The sequence below is a fragment of the Xiphophorus couchianus genome, chromosome 22, assembly GCF_001444195.1.
Source record: "Xiphophorus couchianus chromosome 22, X_couchianus-1.0, whole genome shotgun sequence".
NCBI classification, from domain to species: Eukaryota; Metazoa; Chordata; class Actinopteri; order Cyprinodontiformes; family Poeciliidae; genus Xiphophorus; species Xiphophorus couchianus.
Window position 1 is genome coordinate 892,071 of NC_040249.1, and position 22,522 is coordinate 914,592.

Consider the following 22,522-nt stretch of genomic DNA (forward strand, 5'->3'; position numbering starts at 1 on the left):
TTCTGCCACACACACACCTGGATTAAATCTGTGTGTGATTAACAGCCATCTGCAGTACTTGATGTCTGCAGAAGAGGTCATGCAATCATTTGAATCGGCTGTTCTGGATTAGAGATGTATCTAAAACATGCAGAGTAAGGGGGGCCAGAGGACTGAAATTGAGAAGCAGTGATGTAACCAGAATAAAAAAAGTCAGTCGTGCAGTAAATAACTGGGTTGTACTCACAGAGTTTGCTGTCACAGTCAGAATTACTTTAACTTGCTCAAATAAAGTAGTGCTGCCTTTGCCAGCAGAGTCTTCTGCTCTGACCAGCAGAGTGTACTGAGGGTGTTTCTGTTGGATGAGACAGGAGTGAGGCCTTCAGAGCAGCTGTAACACTGAGCATAGGCTGATCATTTCAGCTGGGAAGCAAGGTTTTTAAGAAGTACCTCTCTATTCAGTCCATCAGTACTAAGAGTGATGGCTCCAGAAACTGGGTCGATGGTAAACATGGAGGGTTCTGCTGGTTCCTGGCTTATAATGCTATAGCGAATCTCTGAGTGGTCAGTATTTGGCTCATCAGCATCTGTGGCCTCCACTTTAATCACCTCAAAACCTGCAGAAAGACAATGAAGAGAAGGCATTGCATTGCAATGCTCAAAGTTAGCAAACCAGAAATATATCTGTTCACAGTGCAGTGTCCATCAGTCAATCAGATAAAATGTTCTTTTTTTGTGAGAATCATGACAAAGATGTCATGATGCATTGTGGAAGCAGAAATGCTTGGATTTACTTTTAAGATAATAAATCCCAAAGAGGAGTTATTCTTGCAATATTAGCATTGGTAGCTATGACCAATGTAGCTATAAATAAAAAAATTCTTCAAAGGTCACTGGCTATGATGTTGCTATCCCGACAGATCACTGCAGAAGACATTTCACTCTGCAAACAGATTAATGCAAGATCTGCAACAAGACCCCCTAGAGGCCCAAGACTATCATTGCTACTCAGCTGAACAACGCATGGCACCTTGAATACCTTCTGACACAAAAACATTGCACCAATTCACAGCCAAAAGCATTCAGGGCCCGGTATCCAAAGTCCAGTAAACCCGCAAAGAACAATTCAGATCCACCACCAAACCCAAGAAAATAGGGCTGCTGTCTGTGGATGCCTGCTGGAGCACTGCCTTATAGAACCAGAGTTCTTTTATTATGACTGTGCAAGAAAGTACAACAAAATTTTGAAAATAATAGAGCAGCTGTAACATCATGGGGAAAGGAAAACATTTGTGTCCTTAAATAATACAAGCTGCCACTAAGATGAGGCACCACATCAACCCCACCCACCCACAGCTCCCAGTCATCACCAGCAGAGTGACGACTGGCATTACAGCAGAAGACCCGCAAAACACGCCATGCAAGGTTTTCAGAAAGTCCTAAAATCCCAAAATGTAAATTAGAATTGTACAAAAATAAATATGCAGTGAACTAGATGATAGTTTAAATAAAAAAACTAATTATCTAACCGTCCAGCAGCAGACTGCAAGGAGGCCACAGCTTAGGCAGAACTGACATTGGTCAGAGGTCACTCATAAACCATGTGTTATATATTTTTAAAAAACTAATATGGATACTTTGAACATTGTCATTTTTTCTTTTGATTTCCTCATTTTCTACATGATTTTTTTTTCTTGTGTTTCCTTTCCTACTGTCTCTTTTTTTTGGTCATAGGTTTGATTGAAACCTGCTGACAGTATACCTATGGGCGAGGCTTCAGGCACTTCTCCCTCGTAGGTGTCTTTATTAAAAACAGGTTTGTTGTCGTTCTGGTCGGTAACTTTGACCACAGCCTGTGTCTGTCCTACTGTCGCCCCTCCATCCTCTGCCACAGCATTTACCTGCAACTGTACAAACACCGATTAGAATGTAGCGTCTCATTTTCAACATCAAAGTAAACACGATAAGAAACACTTCATGGCTGCACAATCCTACCAACCAATCAAACTTTATTTATAGAGCATTTTTCATACAGTCAGGTGTATTGCAGAGGTTGGAAAAACAAAAGGAAAGGCATGAAAACACTAGAGACGCCATTTTTAATCTCCTCATATTAAGGATTTTCATTTCACTCACATAGACTTGTGATGCAACACATCTATTATCGCAATCACAGTGGCTGGAATACAAACGGCCGACTGTTAAGGACACTGTAACTTTAAATGACTCTGAATCTTTTTGGATGCTTAAGATCATATGGGGAGGTCAAAGTCAGGACAGAGATGTTGTTTAAAAAAGAGAAGAAAAACATGCAGGTAAGATCAGTCTGCATCATTCTGTTTTGAGACTTGGATGACCTTTGCTGACTGATTATATTTTGTGTGTCAATTTAGTATTTTTGTTTATAATTTTATAATTGTTCCTCCATATTAATATGTCCTCAGCTGTTTTATTGAAGAATTGACAGGGTTGAACACTGACCATCAAACATACACTGACCTACTGGTAAACAGCAGGGAATTGAAAAATGTTACATGACAGCAGTATAAAGGTACAGAATATCTTACTGTGTACTTGTCCTGGTTCTCTCTGTCCAGTCCCTGTGTTACATACAGATGACCAGCGTCTCCATCCATGGTAAAAAGACCAACAGGAGGCTGATCTGCTCCTGGTCCACTGATGCTGTAAAGGATCTTCTTTGTTTCATCCTCATTAAAGCGGATCTGGTGCAAATCATACGGGGACCCAGATAAACTGACAACAACGCTAGTTAGGAGGCCATAATTATAAATATCTTACAGAAGATTAGTTTAAAATCTCTGAGGCAGAGAACTGTGTGTTCACCCGACAAGCTCAGCTCTGCTCTTTATTGCAGGACACTTTCAGCTCATCACAATGGCATGGACACATTAAAAAAATATTTTCGATGAAACAAATGTACAGGTGTAAAGGAGGTGTAGAGAAGTTACCTGAGCCAGCTGTAAAGGAAAGGGTCCAATTCCGTTCTCAGGAACTGTAATGTCAGGAATAACCCAGCCAGTCTGTGGAGCACAAAGCCTTCAGTGATAGCCACAGTGTTCTATGTCCGTTCTTCAATGCTTGCTGTGTCGTACTCACAGGGGAAGAACTATCAGTTATAGTCAGGATGACTTTGGCTATCCCCATCAGCCCCTCGCCTTTCATGTCAGCAGCTACCACTGTCAGTGTGTACTGCGGGTGTTTCTGTGACGAAAGATGCAGGTACTTATTTACAATCTCCACTGGCCCAAAAAGCTAACAGACTGCACAGAAATGCAGGATCGTCCAATTCTTACAACGAGCTTACAAATAGCTTTTTTCTAAACTGCATCAGAATGTAAAAAAACTTACGGTTATAAGGGCTGTAATGGAAAAGGAAGTGCAACTAATCAATAGAAGAAGTCACCTAGTGGGAAGAGTGATGTGGGGGTCTATTTCTTCACTACCAATAGGTCAGATAGATGGAGCTAAACAGGAGAATCCTGTAAGAAAACCTGTTGGATGCTGTAAAAGGCTTGAGCCTGTGCCAACAGATTCCAGCCTAGTGTGATACAGTCTACTAAGTATTGACTCAGCTGAATATATGACACGGTTGTCAGAGTTTTGATGAAAACATTTCAAATGCTATTACCGTATGCTATGACTTCCACAATTATGCACTACGTTGTGTCAGTTCTGCCCCACAAAACCCAAGTCTGAGGTTGTGATGTGACAAAATGTGAAAACATATGCGTATGAACAATAGAGGCACCTTTTACATCAACAGAAACACATTATGGATCTGATTGATTGATTGATAGATGAATGAATTAATATCAATCATTTAAGTTTTTTTTTACAAATTCTTAGATTTATAAGTAGCAGGAATAAAGACAATAGCAGATGTATATGACATTGTACATCTCCCTGTTGTACATTATCACTGACGTTTTGGATTCCTTAGAGCAGACTGCACAACAGAGGGCAACTTCGTTGAACTTGCTGCATGTTTTTATCAAGGAAAGTGGCAGCTTACTAGAGTTGGACATTACAAAAGTGGTTGTGTTGTTTTGTTAGACCTCACCTCTCTGTCCAGCCCCGTAGCGTCGACTGTGATAAGCCCAGTAGTCGTGTTGATTGCAAACATGGAAGGATTTGGTTCTTCGGGTTCTTGTCTTATAATGCGATAGCAGACATCGGAGTTGTCTGAATTTTCCTCATCAGGATCTGTGGCCTGAACCGTCATCACCTCAAAACCTGAAGGTACGAGTCACAAAAAAGGAAATGAAACACAAAACCCTCTCAAGGGGAAGAAAAATAGAAAATCTGAAATGAAGTGCAGAGACTTAAATAAGTTCTGCTGCTGATTGTTGCAAACACCTTTCACAGATTCAGTACAATCTTCTGTGTCTGTTGCGCCTGCTTTCCTGGTTATGAATGTGATAACAAATTGCCAGGAACACGATAAGCTTGACTGTGACTGCAGGCTGACTTTTCATGGCTTGCAGTCTATCAGGGGGAAGATGCAGTCCATTTACCAGCTTCATCTGTAGCTGCAGTTATGACCAAATTGCTACTTGAGCCTGGCCATGCCTAGTCACCAGCAGGTTTGGTAATTGTGCCAACCTTGGACTGGCGATCACCTCTCGCCTGAAACATTCGTTGGAGAGGCACCAGCACCCCTCCCAACCCCACTAGGGAAGAGGGTGTTAGAAAATGGACGGATGGATGGAAATACTTTGGTATATTTGCACGGGTGTATTTCTGAAATGAAATTATTTGTGTATTCCAGCATCCAGGATGAGCTGAGACATTGCTATGTTAGAGCCTGAGGTCACTGCAAACAACCTCTTGATTTACCTGCATAGAGACTAGGTCTGTTACAGCAAATTTTGTCCCTGGTGAAATTTTGTTTGTAAATTATTGCAATAAAACAACAATATTGTTGTTTTGAGACCAGTTTTAAGTAATATAATGGTAATGGAAGAACGCATTCTCAAAGATGAATAAACTTTCAATTATAATGAACATTTAACCCTGGAACACAAAGACATTTTAATATACAACATAAATAAAATAACAGAAACAACAAATAAAATCAATTATGAAGGCCTTTATATTTCCCTTAAAAAAGGGCTAGTTGAGACCAGCGAGCCAGACAGAAGATTTTTGTCATCCAGTTTTTGGTAGAAAGAGAGAGCGAAAAGAGAAAAACAGCAAATTATGCAAAAGGAAACTATTGATCTTGTTTTAATTTATTATATGATTAATTGATTATTGATTATTGTGACAAGCTTAACAGAAAAGTGTTCAATAAACATGTTCTTCAAGCTCATATCAGATCGACAGTATGTACCTTTGGCTGAGGACTGAGGCACTTCTCCCTTGAAGGTGTCTCTGCTGAAAACTGGTTTGTTGTCATTCTGATCGATTACATTCACAATTATTTCAATGGACTCAGATGCTTCAGCTTGTCCTTCTTCCACTGCAAGTGCTTCTAACTGCAGAGATACAATTATGCTTAGAATATCTTACCCCATGTCACCAGGAGAGTGTCAGTAACATTCGTGCTGGGTGGTTTGAAATGATCACATAAAAACTGTTCTGCAAAGAAATGTATGGCCAGTATTTTTTTATTAACTTTTGTCAAAATAGCTAGAAAGCTCCTGATGGCTGGCAACAACATTCCAGCAATTTATGTTGTGAAACTTTGATACAATGCTCAGAAATTTCACTTGGTTGGAGTGTGATGCTTTGTCAGCAGACAATGCAACTCGAGACTCTAGAGCTGTTACTGATAGCTACATGTTTTTACCGTTGCTCAGGCAGAGGTGTTGGTGAGCGACTGTACACCGTTTTCTCAAATAGTGTAACTCTTTAATTCACTTCCTCCTTCTGGAGGCCTTTGTGGAGGAGAAACTGGCTCACCTCACGAGGGCCGTTGCTCAACATGGAAGTTTATGGAAAGCTCCATTTTGGTTTTCCTGCCTCATTTAACGCTTTCTATCCAACTTTCTATCCAAAGTATTTTATCAGTGTTCTTGCAAGACAATTGTCTCCATGGGTGAAGGAACAGCCACCAGGTGTTTGCCAGCAAGCCCCAACTCCAGGACAGGCTCCAGAGTGGGGCCCCGGCGAGCCACGTCACGGTGAAGGAACACTAATTCCACTGATAGTTCTCAACATAAAGAGTCTTATGAGGGACCAGACAAAGTGAAGTTTGTCTGGTCCCTCACTAGGACCCGTCTGCCTTAGATGACTGTACTAGGGGCAGGGCCACCAAGTGGTGCTAATAATGAGTGAGCAAAAATTGAGATAGACAGTAGCACAGCCTAGTTAAACTAGGAAAAAGGGTAATGGCAGGAGTGAGCGATGTTTTAAAAATACGCTGAATGAAGGTGAAATAACTTATTACAATGAATTCAATAAGAATACAGTGGGCAAATGTAAAAGCAGCACAATCAATAAAAGCCTTCGGAAGAGATGGAAACAGAGTCTCAGCTAAAAAGCGGGCGTGGTCCTCTAGTCGGTGCTCGATCCTAAGACATTTTGAATGTTAATTTAATATATTTTTTAAAATAATTTTATAATTGTTCCTCCATTTTAACACGTCCTTTGTTGTTTTATTGAAGAATTGACAGGGCTGAACACTGACCATCAAACATACACTGACCTACTGGTAAACAGCAGGGAATTGAAAAATGTTACATGACAGTAGAATCAGAATATCTTACTCTGTACTTGTCCTGGTTCTCTCTGTCCAGTTCTTGTGTGACTTCCAACCAACCAGAGTCGCTGTCTATAATGAAAAGGCCTACAGGTGGCTGATCGGCTCCTGGACCACGAAGCCTGTAAATGATTTTCGTCACTTGACTTCTGTCAGAGCGGACCTACAAAGCACCATCAGAACTATTAAACCACTGTGTGTTTATTCGCACAGCTCTTTTAGTTCAGAAGCATTTACTGTACAGCTACCTCTCACCTGAGCAAGTTTTAGAGGAAACGGTCCTCTGCTATTCTCAGGAACACTGAGGGGAGGAATAACCCAGCTTCTCTTCCTTCTCCTCATCCCTTCTTCAGACTTTGAGGAAAACAGAATGGCATTTAAAGAAAGCAGACTTAAAGACCTGCCGCATCTTTCGTCCAGTCTGCTCTGTTCCTTCATGTGGACGCTTCACTGTTGCGTCTCCATGTCAGTGTGTTGTAAAGGTAAACACTGAGGTTATCTATACTACTCAACCACCTCCATTTCTTCTCCACTCCAACGATGCAAATAGTGTTTGCATCCTTGGAGTGTCTTTTAGGTCAAAAGTTCTTTTGAAATCTACAACCATCTCCTCTGCCAATCCATTTCATTTCAATATTGACTTTCAAATACTGTATTGATGGGACACAGAAGAAAACCCACAAGTTAATGATATAATCAATCTTGTTTCCTCAACTGGGTTTCTTTGTATGTGTTTTCTGAAATCATTCAAAGAGCAGAATTGCCATGGAAGCACCACATAGACCTGAGTGCCACAGGCCTGTTGTATGGGAGCGTTATTGTGCTAAGAAAATTACATTGTTGCAAAGTGTACAAATTTAGAAAGATGAACACATCTACATGAGAACAAGACAAATGGTCAGTTAAACACCTTGTACAATGACAAAGTCTTGATGAGCCACAGAAAAACAAGTTCAAGTAAGTTCTTCTAATTGAACTTACTGGAAGAGGTAACAGATTTAGGAACATTTTCTCTGAAGAAGAATGATGAATCTTTGGATCTGCATCCCTCCTGCTCCTCCCTCCTCCTTGGGCAGCCTAATAAAATACAAATTGGGAACATAAATGCTCATTACTGCTTTGTCACATTATTTATTTTTGTCCTGTATGCATTTTGTAGAAGGGTGGTGGGTTGTACTTACAGGGAGCTCGGTGCCAGGAGTTACAGAGATGATTACTTTTGTTAATGCAGAATGTCCCTCCCCGTTCATATCTGCTGCTTTTACTTCCAGGGTATACTCTGGGTATTTCTGTCGGGATATTCAGGTTGATATGTCAATTTATTTCAAATGAAATTACAGGAAAGAGCTCTTTAAAAAAATCCTAAAGATTTTTAGCATCATTTGATAAGTTTAATACAAACTCGATTTTGTCAAATTTGAATCAGAAAGCTCTCAGTGATTACATGTAATTACATGTAGGAGCTTAATAATAATGTCCTGCTGTCATTTCTATCAAATGTTTTCTTTAGAAACCAATAAATTGGTCCATTACAAAGGGTGAAAACTGTTCATGTTTGTTCAATAGGTTTGCAGTTATTTACCTCTCTTACTAAGCTCCACAACTTATTTAACACTTATAACATTATCAATGTGTTTAAAAGCCCACCTGTCTGTCCAGTCCAGCAGCATTGACACTGATGGCTCCAGTAGTTGGGTTTATGACAAACATGGATGGATTTGGTTGCTGAGGTTCCTGGCTCACAATGCGATAACTGATTTGTGAGTTGTCATTGTTTGGCTCATCAGCATCTGTAGCCGTGACCTTCATCACCTCAGAACCTGAAGATTAGAATCACATAAAAGGAAATGACATACATTTCTCAGAAGCTGGTTGCAACTTTTAACTTCTAATGGGCCTGAAAGAACTCCTCCCTCTATTTAATGGCGATTCAAACCTTCCATTCATTTATTCAAGGTTGGAGAAGTAACTCATTCAGGAGGAAAATGTTTCTTTACCCAACGTCTCTCTCCAGCTCATGCTGGAGGAGCTGAGCTTTTTCTCAGATTAGACAGAAGCTACAGTCTGTCAGATGACACTTGACTGCTTCAGAGCAGATAAATCCTGAGTCTGTCTAGTCAACTCTATCATGCCACGCCTCATGAACAAGACAGCAAGAATCTCTACCTGCTTCAGCAGAGACTTATGCCTCGCCTGGGGAGAGAGAACCAATGACAGTCTTGCACATGAAGTTAAAGATCTAATTGTTGGTTGGGCAAATAACTGAAATCAAATTAAAATGGACAACTTTTAATAGGAGATGTAATAGAAGGTGATTTATTTGATGTGAATGTTGGTTTATTTGCATCACTCAGGTCAGATGTTTTATGGGACTGAAGTTACATGGAACAACAATACCTATTGATGAAGACTCGGCCACATTTCCCAAGAAGACGAAAACAGGTTTGTTGTCATTCTGGTCAATAACATTGACAATCATCTCCATAGGCTCCTCAGCAGGGGCTGAACCGTCCACCACAGCATGTACCTGGAACTGTAAACACACCAATATTAGTCAGTTGGTTCATTTTAATAAAAACACAAATTATTCCAATGTGCAAAAAAGAGAAAAAAGTGTTAAGTCCAACATCCCAATATTGCATCCTAAGATTCAGTACAACATGAACTTACATGAACTTAAGAGCATGAATTTTATCAAGTTTGGATTGTTCATTTATATTATATTTTTTCTTTTTTTTCCGAATGGGATCATCAGACATCTATGAAAAAAACTCTTAATCAGAGATGACCAGTTTTATTTGAATATTTTTTGCAAACTTGATAATTGTTTCAGAAATTGTTTTATCTCGACTTTCTTCAATATTTCATCTTTAACAGTGAATAGAAAAGCATCAAGCTAAAGATACGAGAGAAAACACTGACCATGTACTTGTCCTGTTTCTCTCTGTCCAGTTCCTGTGTGACATACAATTCACCAGTGTTTCTATCCATGGTAAAAAGACCAACAGGAAACTCATCAGCTCCAGGACCAGTGATTTTGTACTGGATCTTCTTCACTTTATCGAAATCAGAGCGAATCTGGACAACACAGACCAAGGTTATATTCAGATACAATTAAACAAAGCACAAAAAATAGAGGAGGAATACATCTTACAATACAAGGTACAATTGAAAGAGCAAATAAAATTACACTGAATTATCCATTTATTTTAATTTCTCTTACCCGAGCAAGAGCAAGGGGATAAGGTCCTCTGTGATTTTCAGCAACATTAAGAGGAGGGACAACCCAGCCTCTCTTCCTCCTCTTGAGTCCTGGATTAGATTTTGGGAAATACAGAATGGGAACCTGTGGAGCATCCTAAGGAAACAAATATTTTCTAATCAGTAAACAAACAATCAGAAAGACAAATGCATCCCGACTTGAAATTTAACACAATAAAGTTGCCGTCTGACATGAAGCTCTTAATATAAATTTTCTCTGGGCCAGAAGTTCAAATGAACCAGTCATAAAAAGACATGAAGACTGTACAAAAAAGCATTGAAGCAGAAAATGTTAAATACAGCCACAAAGTGGCAGTGTTTCACAGAAAAACATCTCTGCTTTAAAAAGCATTTGTTCAACACAACACAGCTCCTTGGTAGTGTGAGGGTTACATAAGTACAGAGCCCACAAAGAGTATTCACTTCCTTGGATGTTTTATATTTAAGCCCAAGCAGCGAAGTGCTGAGTCGGCTTATTGTAATGTTTTTATTATGGTTCAGTTTAAACAAATTGGCTCTTTGGAGGCCTAAACATATCTGAAAACTTGCCAAACTTGGTGGACGCTTTAGGCCTGCATAAAATTTATATATTTTAACATTGTCACAAAAAAATCATAACAAACGGCTCAACACCACCACTCTGCAACTTTCAAAACACTCTGCTCATTATATATCCAAAATGACGCCGGCTTGGCTGGCTGCCTGCAGACGCAGCTCCCGTCGTATGTGTGTTAATCTGTGTATATTTGCTGTAACCGATTAAGGATCCGTGCTTAAAGAACCCATAGATCATCAGTTAAGCTCCCACAAGGGCTGGATGTGGTTCTGTCGGTGTTCTTTACGGAGTAGAGGCATGATTGCTACGGAGAACCTCGCCGAAAGGAGCAGGGGCATTGTTTACAAGCATGAACAGCTGATTGCGCTGTGTAAGCCTCTGCTGCGGCCCAGAGACAGGCCGGTGGTCCCAAAGGAGCTATGGAGGAGACGACCGGGCTGCAGGGCTGGAGCTAAACGGAGGGGTAAGAGGAGACGGCACAAACCGGCGATTATTGTGGGGAACGTGAGGTCTTTGGGGAATAAGACAGATGAAATCACGGCGCTGGTTAGGACCCAGAAGGAGTACTGGGAGTGCAGTACCTTCTGCTTCACGGAAACCTGGCTGCACTCGCTTATTCCGCACTGCAGCGTGGAGGTTCCTGGATTTTCCTTGGTGCGGGGGACAGGGACTTTTCCAAGAGTCGGAAGAAGAAGGGCGGCGGGATTGCACTTTATGTGAGTGAGAGGTGGTGTAATCCCGGTCATGTTAACGTGAAGGAACAGATTTGTAGCCCGGACATTGAACTTCTAGCTGTGGTAATGAGGCCGTATTATTTACCGAGGGAGTTTACGTCCGCCATTTTGATCGCTGTTTACATTCCCCCATCAGCTGATGCAGCGGTGGCCTGTGACGTCATCAGCGCTACTACAGCCAAAATACAGACTAAAAACCCGGACGCCTTCATGGTCATCACAGGTGACTTTAACCATGCCTCATTGGACAAAACTCTAAACAACTTCCAGCAGTATGTTGACTGTCCCACCAGGGAAAACAAAATGCTGCATCTCCTGTATACTAATGCCAAAGATGCATACAGCGCCACAGCCCTGCCCCCCCTTCCCCTTGGCAGGTCAGACCACATCTTGGTAAGGATGACTCCCGAGTATGTCCCCTTAGTGAGTAGGCAGCCTGTGCGCATCAGGACGGTGAGGAGGTGGACACAGGAGGCAGCTGAGGCACTGCAGGACTGCTTTGGGTCGACAGACTGGGATGTGCTCTGTGGGCCTCATGGGGAGGACATCGACAACATGTCTGACTGCATCACAGAATACATCAGATTCTGTGAGGACACTGTCATGCCAGCCCGGACCGTTCGCTGCTTCTCCAACAATAAACCCTGGATTACCAGCGACCTGAAGGCACTTTTAAACAAAAAGAAGATGGCTTTCAGGTCTGGAGATAAGGAGGAGCAGAGGAGAGTCCAGCGTGAACTCAGAGAGACACTGAGGACAAGCAAGGACAACTACAGGAGGAAGCTTGAGTCCAAACTCGAGCAGAACAGTGTGAGAGATGTGTGGAAAGGAATGAAGAACATCGCTGGAATGAAGGGGAAGGACACACAGATGTCTGGGGGCCGGGATAGAGCAAACCAGTTTAACCAGTTTTTCAACAGGTTTAGCTCACCTCCTGCTACTCCCATACCACCACCATCCCCCCACACATCCACACTGCCCCAAGTTGTTCAAACCACCTACCGGCATTCTCCTGCACACCACCTCTCCTTCAGCCCCCCTCCCCCATCCCCACTGCAGACAACAACACCCACCCCCAGCTAACGGTGACTACAGGCCAGGTTAAGAGACATTTGGAGCGATTACACCAGGGGAAGGCTGCAGGACCTGATGGCATTACAACACAGATCCTGAAGACCTGCTCCGGCCAGCTGTGCCCTGTACTGGCACACATGTACAACCTCAGCTTGAGGCTGGAGAGAGTCCCGCTGCGGTGGAAGACATCACATGTGGTTCCTGTTCCCAAGAAGCCAAGGCCATCCGACCCAGAGGACTACAGACCAGTTGCTCTCACATCTCATGTGATGAAGGTCATGGAGAGACTGGTCCTGGCCTTGCTGAGGCCTCAGGTGAGGACGTTTCTAGACCCCCTGCAATTTGCCTACCAGCCCCACTTAGGAGTGGACAATGCCGTCATCTTCCTGCTGCAACAAGCACTTTCGCACCTGGATGGTGGAGGAGACACTGTGAGAATCACATTCTTTGATTTCTCCAGTGCCTTCAACACCATCCAGCCTCTGCTGCTGGGTGAGAAGCTGCGGAGGATGGGTGTCAACGACTCAGTGATCTCCTGGGTGACTGACTACTTGACAGGCAGGCCACAGTTTGTCCGTCTGGGCAGTGTCCTGTCTGATGTGGTGGTCAGTGACGTAGGAGCTCCACAGGGAACTGTGCTTTCTCCCTTTCTCTTCACCTTGTACACCACTGATTTCCAGTACAACTCTGAATCATGTCACCTACAGAAGTTTTCTGATGACTCAGCAGTTGTCGGGTGTATAGGGGATGGAGGGGAGGGGGAGTACAGGACACTGGTGGACAGCTTTGTGGAGTGGTCTGAGCAGAATCACCTGAGGCTCAACATTAGTAAGACCAGAGAGATGGTGATTGACTTCAGAAGGAAGAAGATACCTTCACGGCCACTGAAGATCAAAGGGGAAGTGGTGGAGGAGGTGGAGGATTACAAATACCTGGGAGTTGTAATCGGCAACAGACTGGACTGGGCATCTAACACTGACGCTGTGTGCAAGAAGGGGATGAGCAGACTCTATTTTTTAAGGAAGCTGAGATCCTTCAATGTGTGCAGTAAGATGTTGGAGACCTTTTATCACAGTGTTGTTGCTGGTGCCATCTTCTTTGCTGCTGTGTGTTGGGGAAGCAGCATCAGAGCCGGCGACTCTAATAGACTAGACAAAATCATCAGGAAAGCTGGCTCTGTACTGGAGTCCCTGGAAACTGTGGTGGAGAGGAGGACATTGAAGAAGGTTCTGTCTATTATGGACAATAAACAGCACCCTCTCCACCACATAGTGGACAGACAGCGGAGCACCTTCTCACATAGGCTGCTCCAGCTCTGCTGTCGTAGAGACAGATACAGGAAATCCTTCCTGCCACATGCCATCTCACTGTACAATAAAAGCTAAATCATTGTTCTGCACTAATCAGTCCGATTTTGCACAATTGCACTATGGCACACTTGCTGTACATATATTTACATATACATATCTACATTTTTTTTTTTTTTTTTTAAATTTTTGCAAGGACTGCTCTTAAGTTGCTTTTTATATTAACAGCATTCATATTTTTACAATTTATAGACAACTACTACTCAGTGGTAGTTGTTATTGTGTCTCGTCTCTATGCTGTAACTGCGAAGTAATTTCCCTGCTGGGATGAATAAAGTACTTCTATTCTATTCTATTCTATTCTATTCTATAACAAGACGGCCATGAACATTTACTTCCTCTCATCTGAGCAACAAATAAAGGGAAAGGTCCTCTGGAATTCTCTACAATATTAATAGGAGGAATAATCCATCTCTTTTTCCTCCTCAGTCCTTCACTGGATGATGGGAAATGCAGGACTGGAACCTGTAGGTGAGTTGCATTCAGAAAGAATCACACAAATATTTGATCTTTTGCAGACTAAACTGTACAGTATTGTTACAATTCTTGTATGTTTGGGATTTGGCTTTCATTTATGATTGTGTTTCTTGTTCCTTGTTGTTTGTTTATATTATAAAAATGTCTAGCCACATTGAGTTCATTTCTGTGTGTTTATTATTAACAGAAAGGTCTTGCCATATTAGTTAATTCTTTTTGTGTTTAGTTTCTTAGTCTATTCTTATGTTATGTTTTATTTTTGTGCACTTGGATTTATTTCTCTTTGATCGGCATTAGTCTTTTCCCTTTTGTAGTTTGTGGTTTCACTGAGTTCAGCTCCCCTTGTGGTAGATAGTCTGCTCCCTCAGTTTGCCTGCATTCCTTTTGCCACAGCTGTTCTAGATATCGTCTAATTAGTTCATCTGCTTCCTACCACACCTATCAATCTGTGAGTGGGAAAAGTCCCATTCACAGATTTTTCAGGTTTATTGTCCTGAGCTGGTAGTGAGCATTCAATACCAGTTCAGTACAATACTATTAACAAATTACTACTCCTCAACTAATATCTGGTCTCTGCATTCTGACTGTTACACCAAGGAATGACATCTTTAGTAAATAATTTACAATCACTTAGATGTTTCTTGACAAAACAGAATTTTGATTTTTAACAATTTTGTAAAGAAAAACAGAATAAAAAAAATGCTGGTACTTTGTGAATCAAAATCAACATCAATCAGACCAAACTTTAGAAACATGGAACATTATTCTAAGGAGTATACTAATAATAATAATAATAATAATAATAATAATAATAATAGGAAGAAGAAGTATATTATTTATATCAATAGGTGCTAGTGCATGTTCAATTTTAGCATTTTTTATTTAACCTTCATTTTACCAGGATAAAAATGCATTGAGTTTAATAACCTATTTTTCAAGGGAGTCCTGGCCAATAAACAGCAACAAATACAACACAAGAGATTACACAGTGAAAAGAAAATGTCAAGCTATTATTAACAGCTCAAGAAACTCCTGAGTCGTCAGTCATTTAGTTTTATATACCTGCTGCGCCTCCCAGAGGGCTGGAGAGGAAACAGGTGGCTGTAGGAATGTAAACTGACAGTTTAGTTCCTTTATACTTGCCTCTAAGTTATTTGTGATGTCCTTAAGGGGAAAATCACTCTGGATGCTGTGGGCTGCGTCATGATCCCCTTGGTACTGAACCACAACAGAGACAGTCCGTTTCTTGCCTTTTGAATCCCAGGAGTGGATGTAGAAACGTCGTTGTCCCTCCTGAAGAACCAACCATCTCGAAACCTGAAGACCAAACGAAATTGTTGCCATGAATTAGCAACTAGACTCTTGTTATATTCTGTGTATAGCAGCCAAAGTAAGGAGTCATTACAGTAGCTGCATTGTATGAAATCTGTGAAAGATTAATTTTCAGTTGTTTTAACACATAATTATTAGCACTCCTGTTGGCGATTAAAACAGAGAAATGATTTCATATGCAACTGCAAATCTACAACAGAAGGACTGAAAAAAAGTTGAGGTTTTGACTCAAATTTCATCTTAAAGTGCCTTACAGTAAGTTTTCTGACTGTACCTCAGGAGAGTGCTGTAGATAAATATAGATAGAACAACATTTAAAGAGGGATTAAACTAAACTTGAGCTAAATTTGCAGCGAGCTTCGAGTACTAATGATTGTTGAAGCAAAACATCACATGCTGTTTGAGGAGGAAATCATTAATACCATGAAGGAAAGTTAACCCCTCTCCTCTAATATTTCTGATTGTTGAAACTCTGCTTACCGTTACTGTCCCATCAGTCTCAACATAGAAATGGGAATCGTAAGTGGTGAAAATAAGCCTCGTGACATCTGTGCAGTCGGTGAAGTTCACTGAGGCAGAAGGAAAAATATTAGCTCTCCACTTCAAAGGTTTGGAATTTCAGGATAAAATGAAGTTGTGTTAGTAAATGGACTGAAACCATGTTTGCTTGTCATCTTATTATAGCCACTCAAAACACTGTGCATTAGAGATAGATTCACCTAGCCAAGTTTTGAATGCCTTCGCTCTCATACACTAACAAGTAGATGAGTAGACAGCGTGTTAGTGTTTAGTGTCAGGTTAAGCATTTGAGATGGACCCAAAAGCCCAAGAACCTCAGGGGAAGAATCTAAGCAGGTGACTGAAGGCAGTGGATTTGAAAACACAGAAAGTCAAAACTGGGACCCATCTGTGAGCTCAGCACCTCCTGATGCTGGTTTAGCTGCTGCATACTGCTTAGAGAAGGGGTACTCAGATCCAGTGTTCGACATCTGCCATCCTGCAACTTTTAGATCCACTTGCAACTGCAAAATTGTGTTGTTTTTTTTACATCTGATAATGTTTTGAGCACATTTGTGATGGAAATGCAGCAAGTATGTCTGCAGTGACCATTATGTGGCTATATTCTATTGTCATGTGGTGTAGTTGAGGTGGATCCAAATGAAAAGAGGACATTGGGAGGATTATCGTTGAGGAAAAAATCATAATCAAATTAAAGGAAGGTATAGGCTCTGGGACAACATGAATCGTAAGGTTTACTGCTTGCTTCATAATTGGGCACTATATTGTTTTTTTGTCATGTAAAGCACCTTAAACTGCCTTGTTTCTGAAGTATACTTTACAAATAAACTTGACTTGACAAGATAAGGAAAAACCAGAACATGGAACTTGGGTAACAGAAACAAACGGATCCATAAATGAACAATGAAGCCAGGCTGAGTCAAATTTTGATGTAGGCTACAAAACAGGTTAGTCCCAAAATTCTTAGGACTATCCTTGGAACAGCTGGGGGAGATTGAGGAAGGAACTGAGAAGGGGACTAGTAGTACCAAAATATGCACAGAGGGAACTCAGTAGGACACACAACATCTTACAAAACAAAAACTAAAGAATAACACTAACGAAACTGTTTAAAAAAAAAAACAGAAAGAATTAAGAAATTAAGAAACAAAATGGCATCTACAAAGTATCCAATAATCAAAAACAAAATACCTACAGATCATGACATAACAGCATCTGTCCAAAAGGGGGCATTAACAAATAATGCAGGATCTAAAATTAATCTCAAATCTTTCCAATCAGAACATAACTGCTATTCTCCCCGAATCAAAGCTGGCCCACAGTGAGAGCACACAGTCCACAGTTCATCTCACCTTTTCCCACGATTGTGGTTGGCCTCAGATGCTTTTCAGTCACCTTAAAAATAACTGATTCTGAGTCAAATCCTGGTTCACATATTTGGTCTTCTGTGCGCCCTGCTGGTGAAGCCTGGGAAAGAAAAAAGTGCATCTCTAGCAAATGGGAGACAGTCACTGAAAACTGTTAGTCTTCAAAGATAGTTAATGTTTAGACTGTCAAGACTTTGCAGTCTTTCTGTTTTTCTTTTTTTCTTCTTCAAAAAGTTAAGTTAATGTCCTGTATTAATAGTTCATATGTATAGGCATGTGCTGTTTTAGAGTTTCCGTAGTTTCTGCAACCATTTCACTACAAAAAGTCAGTTTTGTCTCAGGCTCAAACCAGATAACTACAATTTGTTCAGAAGAGCAAATGTTACCTGACTTTTTGAAAAAGGACCATTTGACAACGTTGATAAATATCTTCTATCCTCCTGAGACCCAGCAATACATTTTTGTCCTCTGTGGAGGACATAGGTTTTTTTGTTCATAACTCTGAAACCATACATGCCACTGTGTTAAATCCTGTTGGTCCCTAGAGAGGACATCCTGGGCCTCGAAATGTGTTCAAATTTGCCACAAGAGAGTCCCGATGTCCTCTCCAAAGGACATACTGTAAACAATAAATAAAAACATGTTTTGAAACTTTTTCAATTGTAGTGATGTTTTTTCACTCCAAAGAGTCATGTAGTGAAAAAAAAAAAATTCAAAAACTTTTTTTTTCTGGGTCTCAATATAGGACATTTATTTAACTTTTAAAAAACAATTTTATTAATTTTCTGTGGGTTTAAATAAAAGAAAAAAAACCTTTTGCCAGAAGAAGATGGATATATTTTTTTTCTATGGGAATTTGATATGTGTGGAAAAACTTGTTTAATAATGTCCACAGTTTCTGCCTAATGACAAGAAAAATAGATTTAAATACAAAGTGTCGTTATTTTATGGCGATTTAGTGCAATTATTCCAAACTGAAAAACTAAAACTGCAATTTTTCTTATCTATATTTGAAAACATTACTATTTTTGCTAACATTTGTAAGAGCCATTGTGCAAGATCCAAAGAAATGAAGATAGCAGACTGCTGGTTTAGACAAACATGTCTCAATGGACTCAGTAGATGAGCCAAAACTAAGTGAGAGGAACCTCAGACTAACACATTTGCTAACTTTATTTACTTATGAGTTGTGTGTTTCCAGAAATATTTGTGAGCCAAAACCAAAAAAAAACACAATTCAAAGTTTTCGGTATTACTTTTGAGGAAGCAGATTCCCAATCTGTTATAGATGATCCAGATCATGTTTATAATAAAAAACACAAAAGCAGATTGCAGAAGAAAATCTTACCTGAACATTCAAGATTAAAGCACACCAAACTGGGAACCAAATGGTCCCCATCTCTCCTCTGTGTAGAATGCTTTGTTATTCCTTTTAAACTGGTTGCAGTTTAAAAGGAATAATAGTTGGTCCCTTCCTTCTTATCTCTGAGTGAAACCAATCTGGGGAAGCTGCTGCAGGAATATTAAGTGTGTGACATCAGCATGTATGTGTGCAGGATCTAGGTTCCTGATTTGGTCATGCTGACTGCAGAGAGGCGGAGACAGAAACTCAGAGCTTCTGTTACTTGCTGTTAAATAAAGTGCAAATCATCTCAGACTGGTTTCTTGAACACAACAATGAGTTCCCTGAACTCGAATGGCCTCCACAGTCACCAGTTCTCAATCCAACGGAAAACCTTTGGGATGTGGTGGAACGGGAGATTCGCATCATGGGATGTGCAGCTGACAAATCTGCAGCAACTGCGTGATGCTATCATGTCAACATGGACCAGGTACTGGAAACATGTCAATATGTTTCCAGTACCTTGTTGAATCTCTGCCTCGAAGGATTAAGGCAGTTCTGAAAGCAAAAGGGGTCCAACCCGGTACTCGCAAGGTGTACCTAATAAAGTGGCCAGTGAGTGTATATTTCATATCAGAAGTTGTTAAACTGAACATGTTAAGTAGTACACACAGCACAATGCTATTGATTTTGACTTGTTTTTTTGTTTGTTTGCCCGTGCATGTCTAGAATAAGCTAGACATGCACGCTGTGTACATGCACTTTCACACCTGCAGACTTCTTCACACCTCGAGGGGCCTGAGGAGTGTTCCCGAAAAGTTTCACTATGAGACCTGGTTTCAAAGAGTGCTGCATCAGAGACCCCAATTACTGGAGACATGTAAAGAGAGACAAGAAGCTGGATCACAACCAAAATGTCACAGTTTCACTGAAGTCCAGCTCTGTGTCAGCAAGGCCTAATTGATAAACATCTTCAAGTTGTTTATCACTTAGTTAAATTATCTATGGTTTGAGAGAAGTGTTTTTGTGTTAAACGAGTCTTGTCATGACTGACATGTCATGGAATGTGTTTTTCTCTGTGGTTTTATTTAAAGAACAGAACAGATGTTAGGATAACAACAAAAACACCATTCATACCTACATTAATAAACGCTAAAGTTTAGGTTGACTGGTGGATCACAATCTTCTATGTCAAAACTCCAAAACTGCAAAATATGAAAAAGAAGAAGAAAAAAAAAGCTTAATAAAAAAATAAACTATAAGTTTCCATTTGCTTTGCGTTCTTAATGTATGCATATTTTTTGTGGCTGAAATCTTTGGCTGTGAGTTAAATAGAAATCAATTGTTCTGTAACAGTGAAGTGTTTACATCAAGCCATCACAGGCATGAATATTCTATTTACAGAAGAAGTATATGGATACAAGGCTGAGTCCTTTCTGCATGGACAAGCTTATAGAGGTGCATTCCACATACACGTGTGTGTGCGTGTCTGTATTTCACACACATGCACACACAGATCCAGAGTCTGGATCTTTTTTCATGGACCAAAAGTTCTTGGTACATTAAAAGTCCAAGAACTTTTCATGGACTTCCATTCATTTCTATAGCCTAAGCTTGACACTTACCATTACTAGTGTATTCCTTATGGAGTGAAAATAGTGTCAAAAAGATTTTTCACTCCATAATTCCTTTACTTAAACCTTAACCAAAATTTAATCCACACTTCTAAATGTAGGTGATGGAGCTCAGTATAACTGCAAATGATGAGGATCAGAAATATGTCCCCACTTTTCACAAATGACATTTTTTGAAAAAAAAAGAGTGAAAGTGGTCCTCTTTGTGTAATATAGACAATTAAACACACATGCACCCATGCACACACACTAGTGATCTGTCTTGGGTGTTGCCAGGCTCTTTTCCAGTGAAGAGTGGAGACGCGTATCAGCCCCCACAGCCCTGCAAGGTTAAGCATGTTTTGACAACTGATACATTTTCTCTTATCTATGCAAATGAATTTCTTCATACAAGCTCAAACATGCATGCACCCCTCATGATTTGATCATTATGACAAGGTTTTATATTTTCATTGTATATGTTTTACTTCTGTGTGTATTCTTTATATCATCTTCCAACGTTTTCTCTTGATGGAAAGCATGGTAGAACAGGCATTACCTACCTCGTCTTCACTGGAGCTGGTAGTAGAGCTACCACTGGAGCTGGTAGTAGAGCTACCACTGGAGCTGGTAGTAGAGCTACCACTGGAGCTGGTAGTAGAGCTACTACTGGAGCTGGTAGTAGAGCTACCACTGGAGCTGGTAGTAGAGCTACCACTGGAGCTGGTAGTAGAGCTACCACTGGAGCTGGTAGTAGAGCTACCACTGGAGCTGGTAGTAGAGCTACCACTGGAGCTGGTAGTAGAGCTACCACTGGAGCTGGTAGTAGAGCTACCACTGGAGCTGGTAGTAGAGCTACCACTGGAGCTGGTAGTAGAGCTACCACTGGAGCTGGTAGTAGAGCTACCACTGGAGCTGGTAGTAGAGCTACTACTGGAGCTGGTAGTAGAGCTACCACTGGAGCTGGTAGTAGAGCTACTACTGGAGCTGGTAGTAGAGCTACCACTGGAGCTGGTAGTAGAGCTACCACTGGAGCTGGTAGTAGAGCTACTACTGGAGCTGGTAGTAGAGCTACTACTGGAGCTGGTAGCACAGTCCACAGACTGCGGAGGTGAACTACACCTCCACCCCTCTCCGTGGTCTTCAGAAACCATGTCAGTTTCATTTGGCCACACCTTACCGTGTTCCTTACCATTGTCTGGAAGTCCCTCCAACATTGGGGATCCCTCTGCTGGAAGCGCCAGTCTGAGCTGTAAAGGAAAAAACAAAGCAAAAAAAGCTATAATTCAGGATCTAGACCTTCACAAAAGTCCAAAGCAATGTTTTGAGGGAACACTGAAATATCAACAATACAATAATTCAGGTTTGTGAATATGTTTGTTTTTCTTGAATATATTTAATTAACAATATTATTGCTATGCCATTGTATATGATTATACAATAAGGACAGGATTTAAGAGATAAAACAAATATAGCTTATCTTTAGAAACAAAAACAACAGCAAAAAATAAAATTTTACATAAAAACCAGAACATACTCTAAAACTCAATGATCAAACATGTATAGATCATCACCACTCAGACAAACGAACTTGCAGCTTCATCTTGGTACCAATCAATCATTAAAGACAACAAATGAAATTTAGACTTATTGGTAATTCATCCCTAACCATAAACTCTTAAACATTTGGAAACATAAATTAAAGAGCTATACACTGTGTTTAGGATGTCTTAATAGCTAATGAAACACCTGTAATCTTAGATTGTGCCATTAGTATGAATAAAATAAGACTGCAACAAGTTACTCAGTTTACCTTTATATAACAACCCATCCTCACAAATCTTTGATGCTCAGGTACATTTCATCATTCTTAACAATAACCAGGGATAAGATATGTGATCCATTCATAGTTATTACACTTAAATCCCTGCTTACACAACTTTAATACTTTAAAAGTATCAAAGTTTAGAAATATGTTTCCAATAGCATTGGTAAATTACCAATATGTTAATTGTAGTTAATCAAACTAAATTCCTTTGAGCTCCACAATTTTTCACAATCACAAAGATAGTCTGACACCCCATCAGTACTACCTTCATACTCCCACATATAGCCAACAGCAGAAATGTACACCTGTAAAATTAATTAAGTTTAAAGACTGGGGATCTAAATAAACA

The 22,522-nt window shown here is 40.4% G+C and overlaps 1 protein-coding gene across 14 annotated transcripts in view; it reads right to left on the reverse strand.

Moving 5' to 3' along the window:
* The window catches only part of LOC114137625 (B-cadherin-like), a 113,336-nt gene that overhangs the window by 43,380 nt on the left and 47,434 nt on the right, over positions 1 to 22,522 (reverse strand). For 2 of the 14 annotated variants that reach the window (XM_028006365.1, XM_028006363.1), the window contains exons 1-20: positions 17,777 to 17,906; positions 17,376 to 17,490; positions 15,985 to 16,073; positions 15,316 to 15,489; positions 9,927 to 10,061; positions 9,626 to 9,781; positions 9,101 to 9,236; positions 8,351 to 8,523; positions 7,885 to 7,992; positions 7,685 to 7,780; positions 6,959 to 7,057; positions 6,711 to 6,866; positions 5,333 to 5,477; positions 4,061 to 4,233; positions 3,097 to 3,201; positions 2,949 to 3,020; positions 2,547 to 2,702; positions 1,742 to 1,886; positions 430 to 596; positions 227 to 334 (exon numbers count right to left, since the gene is read on the reverse strand). The exons of 5 other annotated variants lie outside the window; for them this stretch is intronic. In XM_028006365.1, the coding sequence (XP_027862166.1) occupies positions 227 to 334; positions 430 to 596; positions 1,742 to 1,886; positions 2,547 to 2,702; positions 2,949 to 3,020; positions 3,097 to 3,201; positions 4,061 to 4,233; positions 5,333 to 5,477; positions 6,711 to 6,866; positions 6,959 to 7,057; positions 7,685 to 7,780; positions 7,885 to 7,992; positions 8,351 to 8,523; positions 9,101 to 9,236; positions 9,626 to 9,781; positions 9,927 to 10,061; positions 15,316 to 15,489; positions 15,985 to 16,073; positions 17,376 to 17,490; positions 17,777 to 17,905 (2,637 nt within the window). In that variant the 5' untranslated portion in view covers position 17,906. Of the gene's footprint in view, positions 1 to 226; positions 335 to 429; positions 597 to 1,741; positions 1,887 to 2,546; positions 2,703 to 2,948; positions 3,021 to 3,096; positions 3,202 to 4,060; positions 4,234 to 5,332; positions 5,478 to 6,710; positions 6,867 to 6,958; positions 7,058 to 7,684; positions 7,781 to 7,884; positions 7,993 to 8,350; positions 8,524 to 9,100; positions 9,237 to 9,625; positions 9,782 to 9,926; positions 10,064 to 14,040; positions 14,161 to 15,315; positions 15,490 to 15,984; positions 16,074 to 16,289; positions 16,302 to 17,375; positions 17,491 to 17,776; positions 17,907 to 18,738; positions 18,909 to 22,522 lie in introns of those variants that run through there. 7 more of the 14 variants (XM_028006366.1, XM_028006357.1, XM_028006360.1 and 4 more) reach the window with 7 other exon arrangements.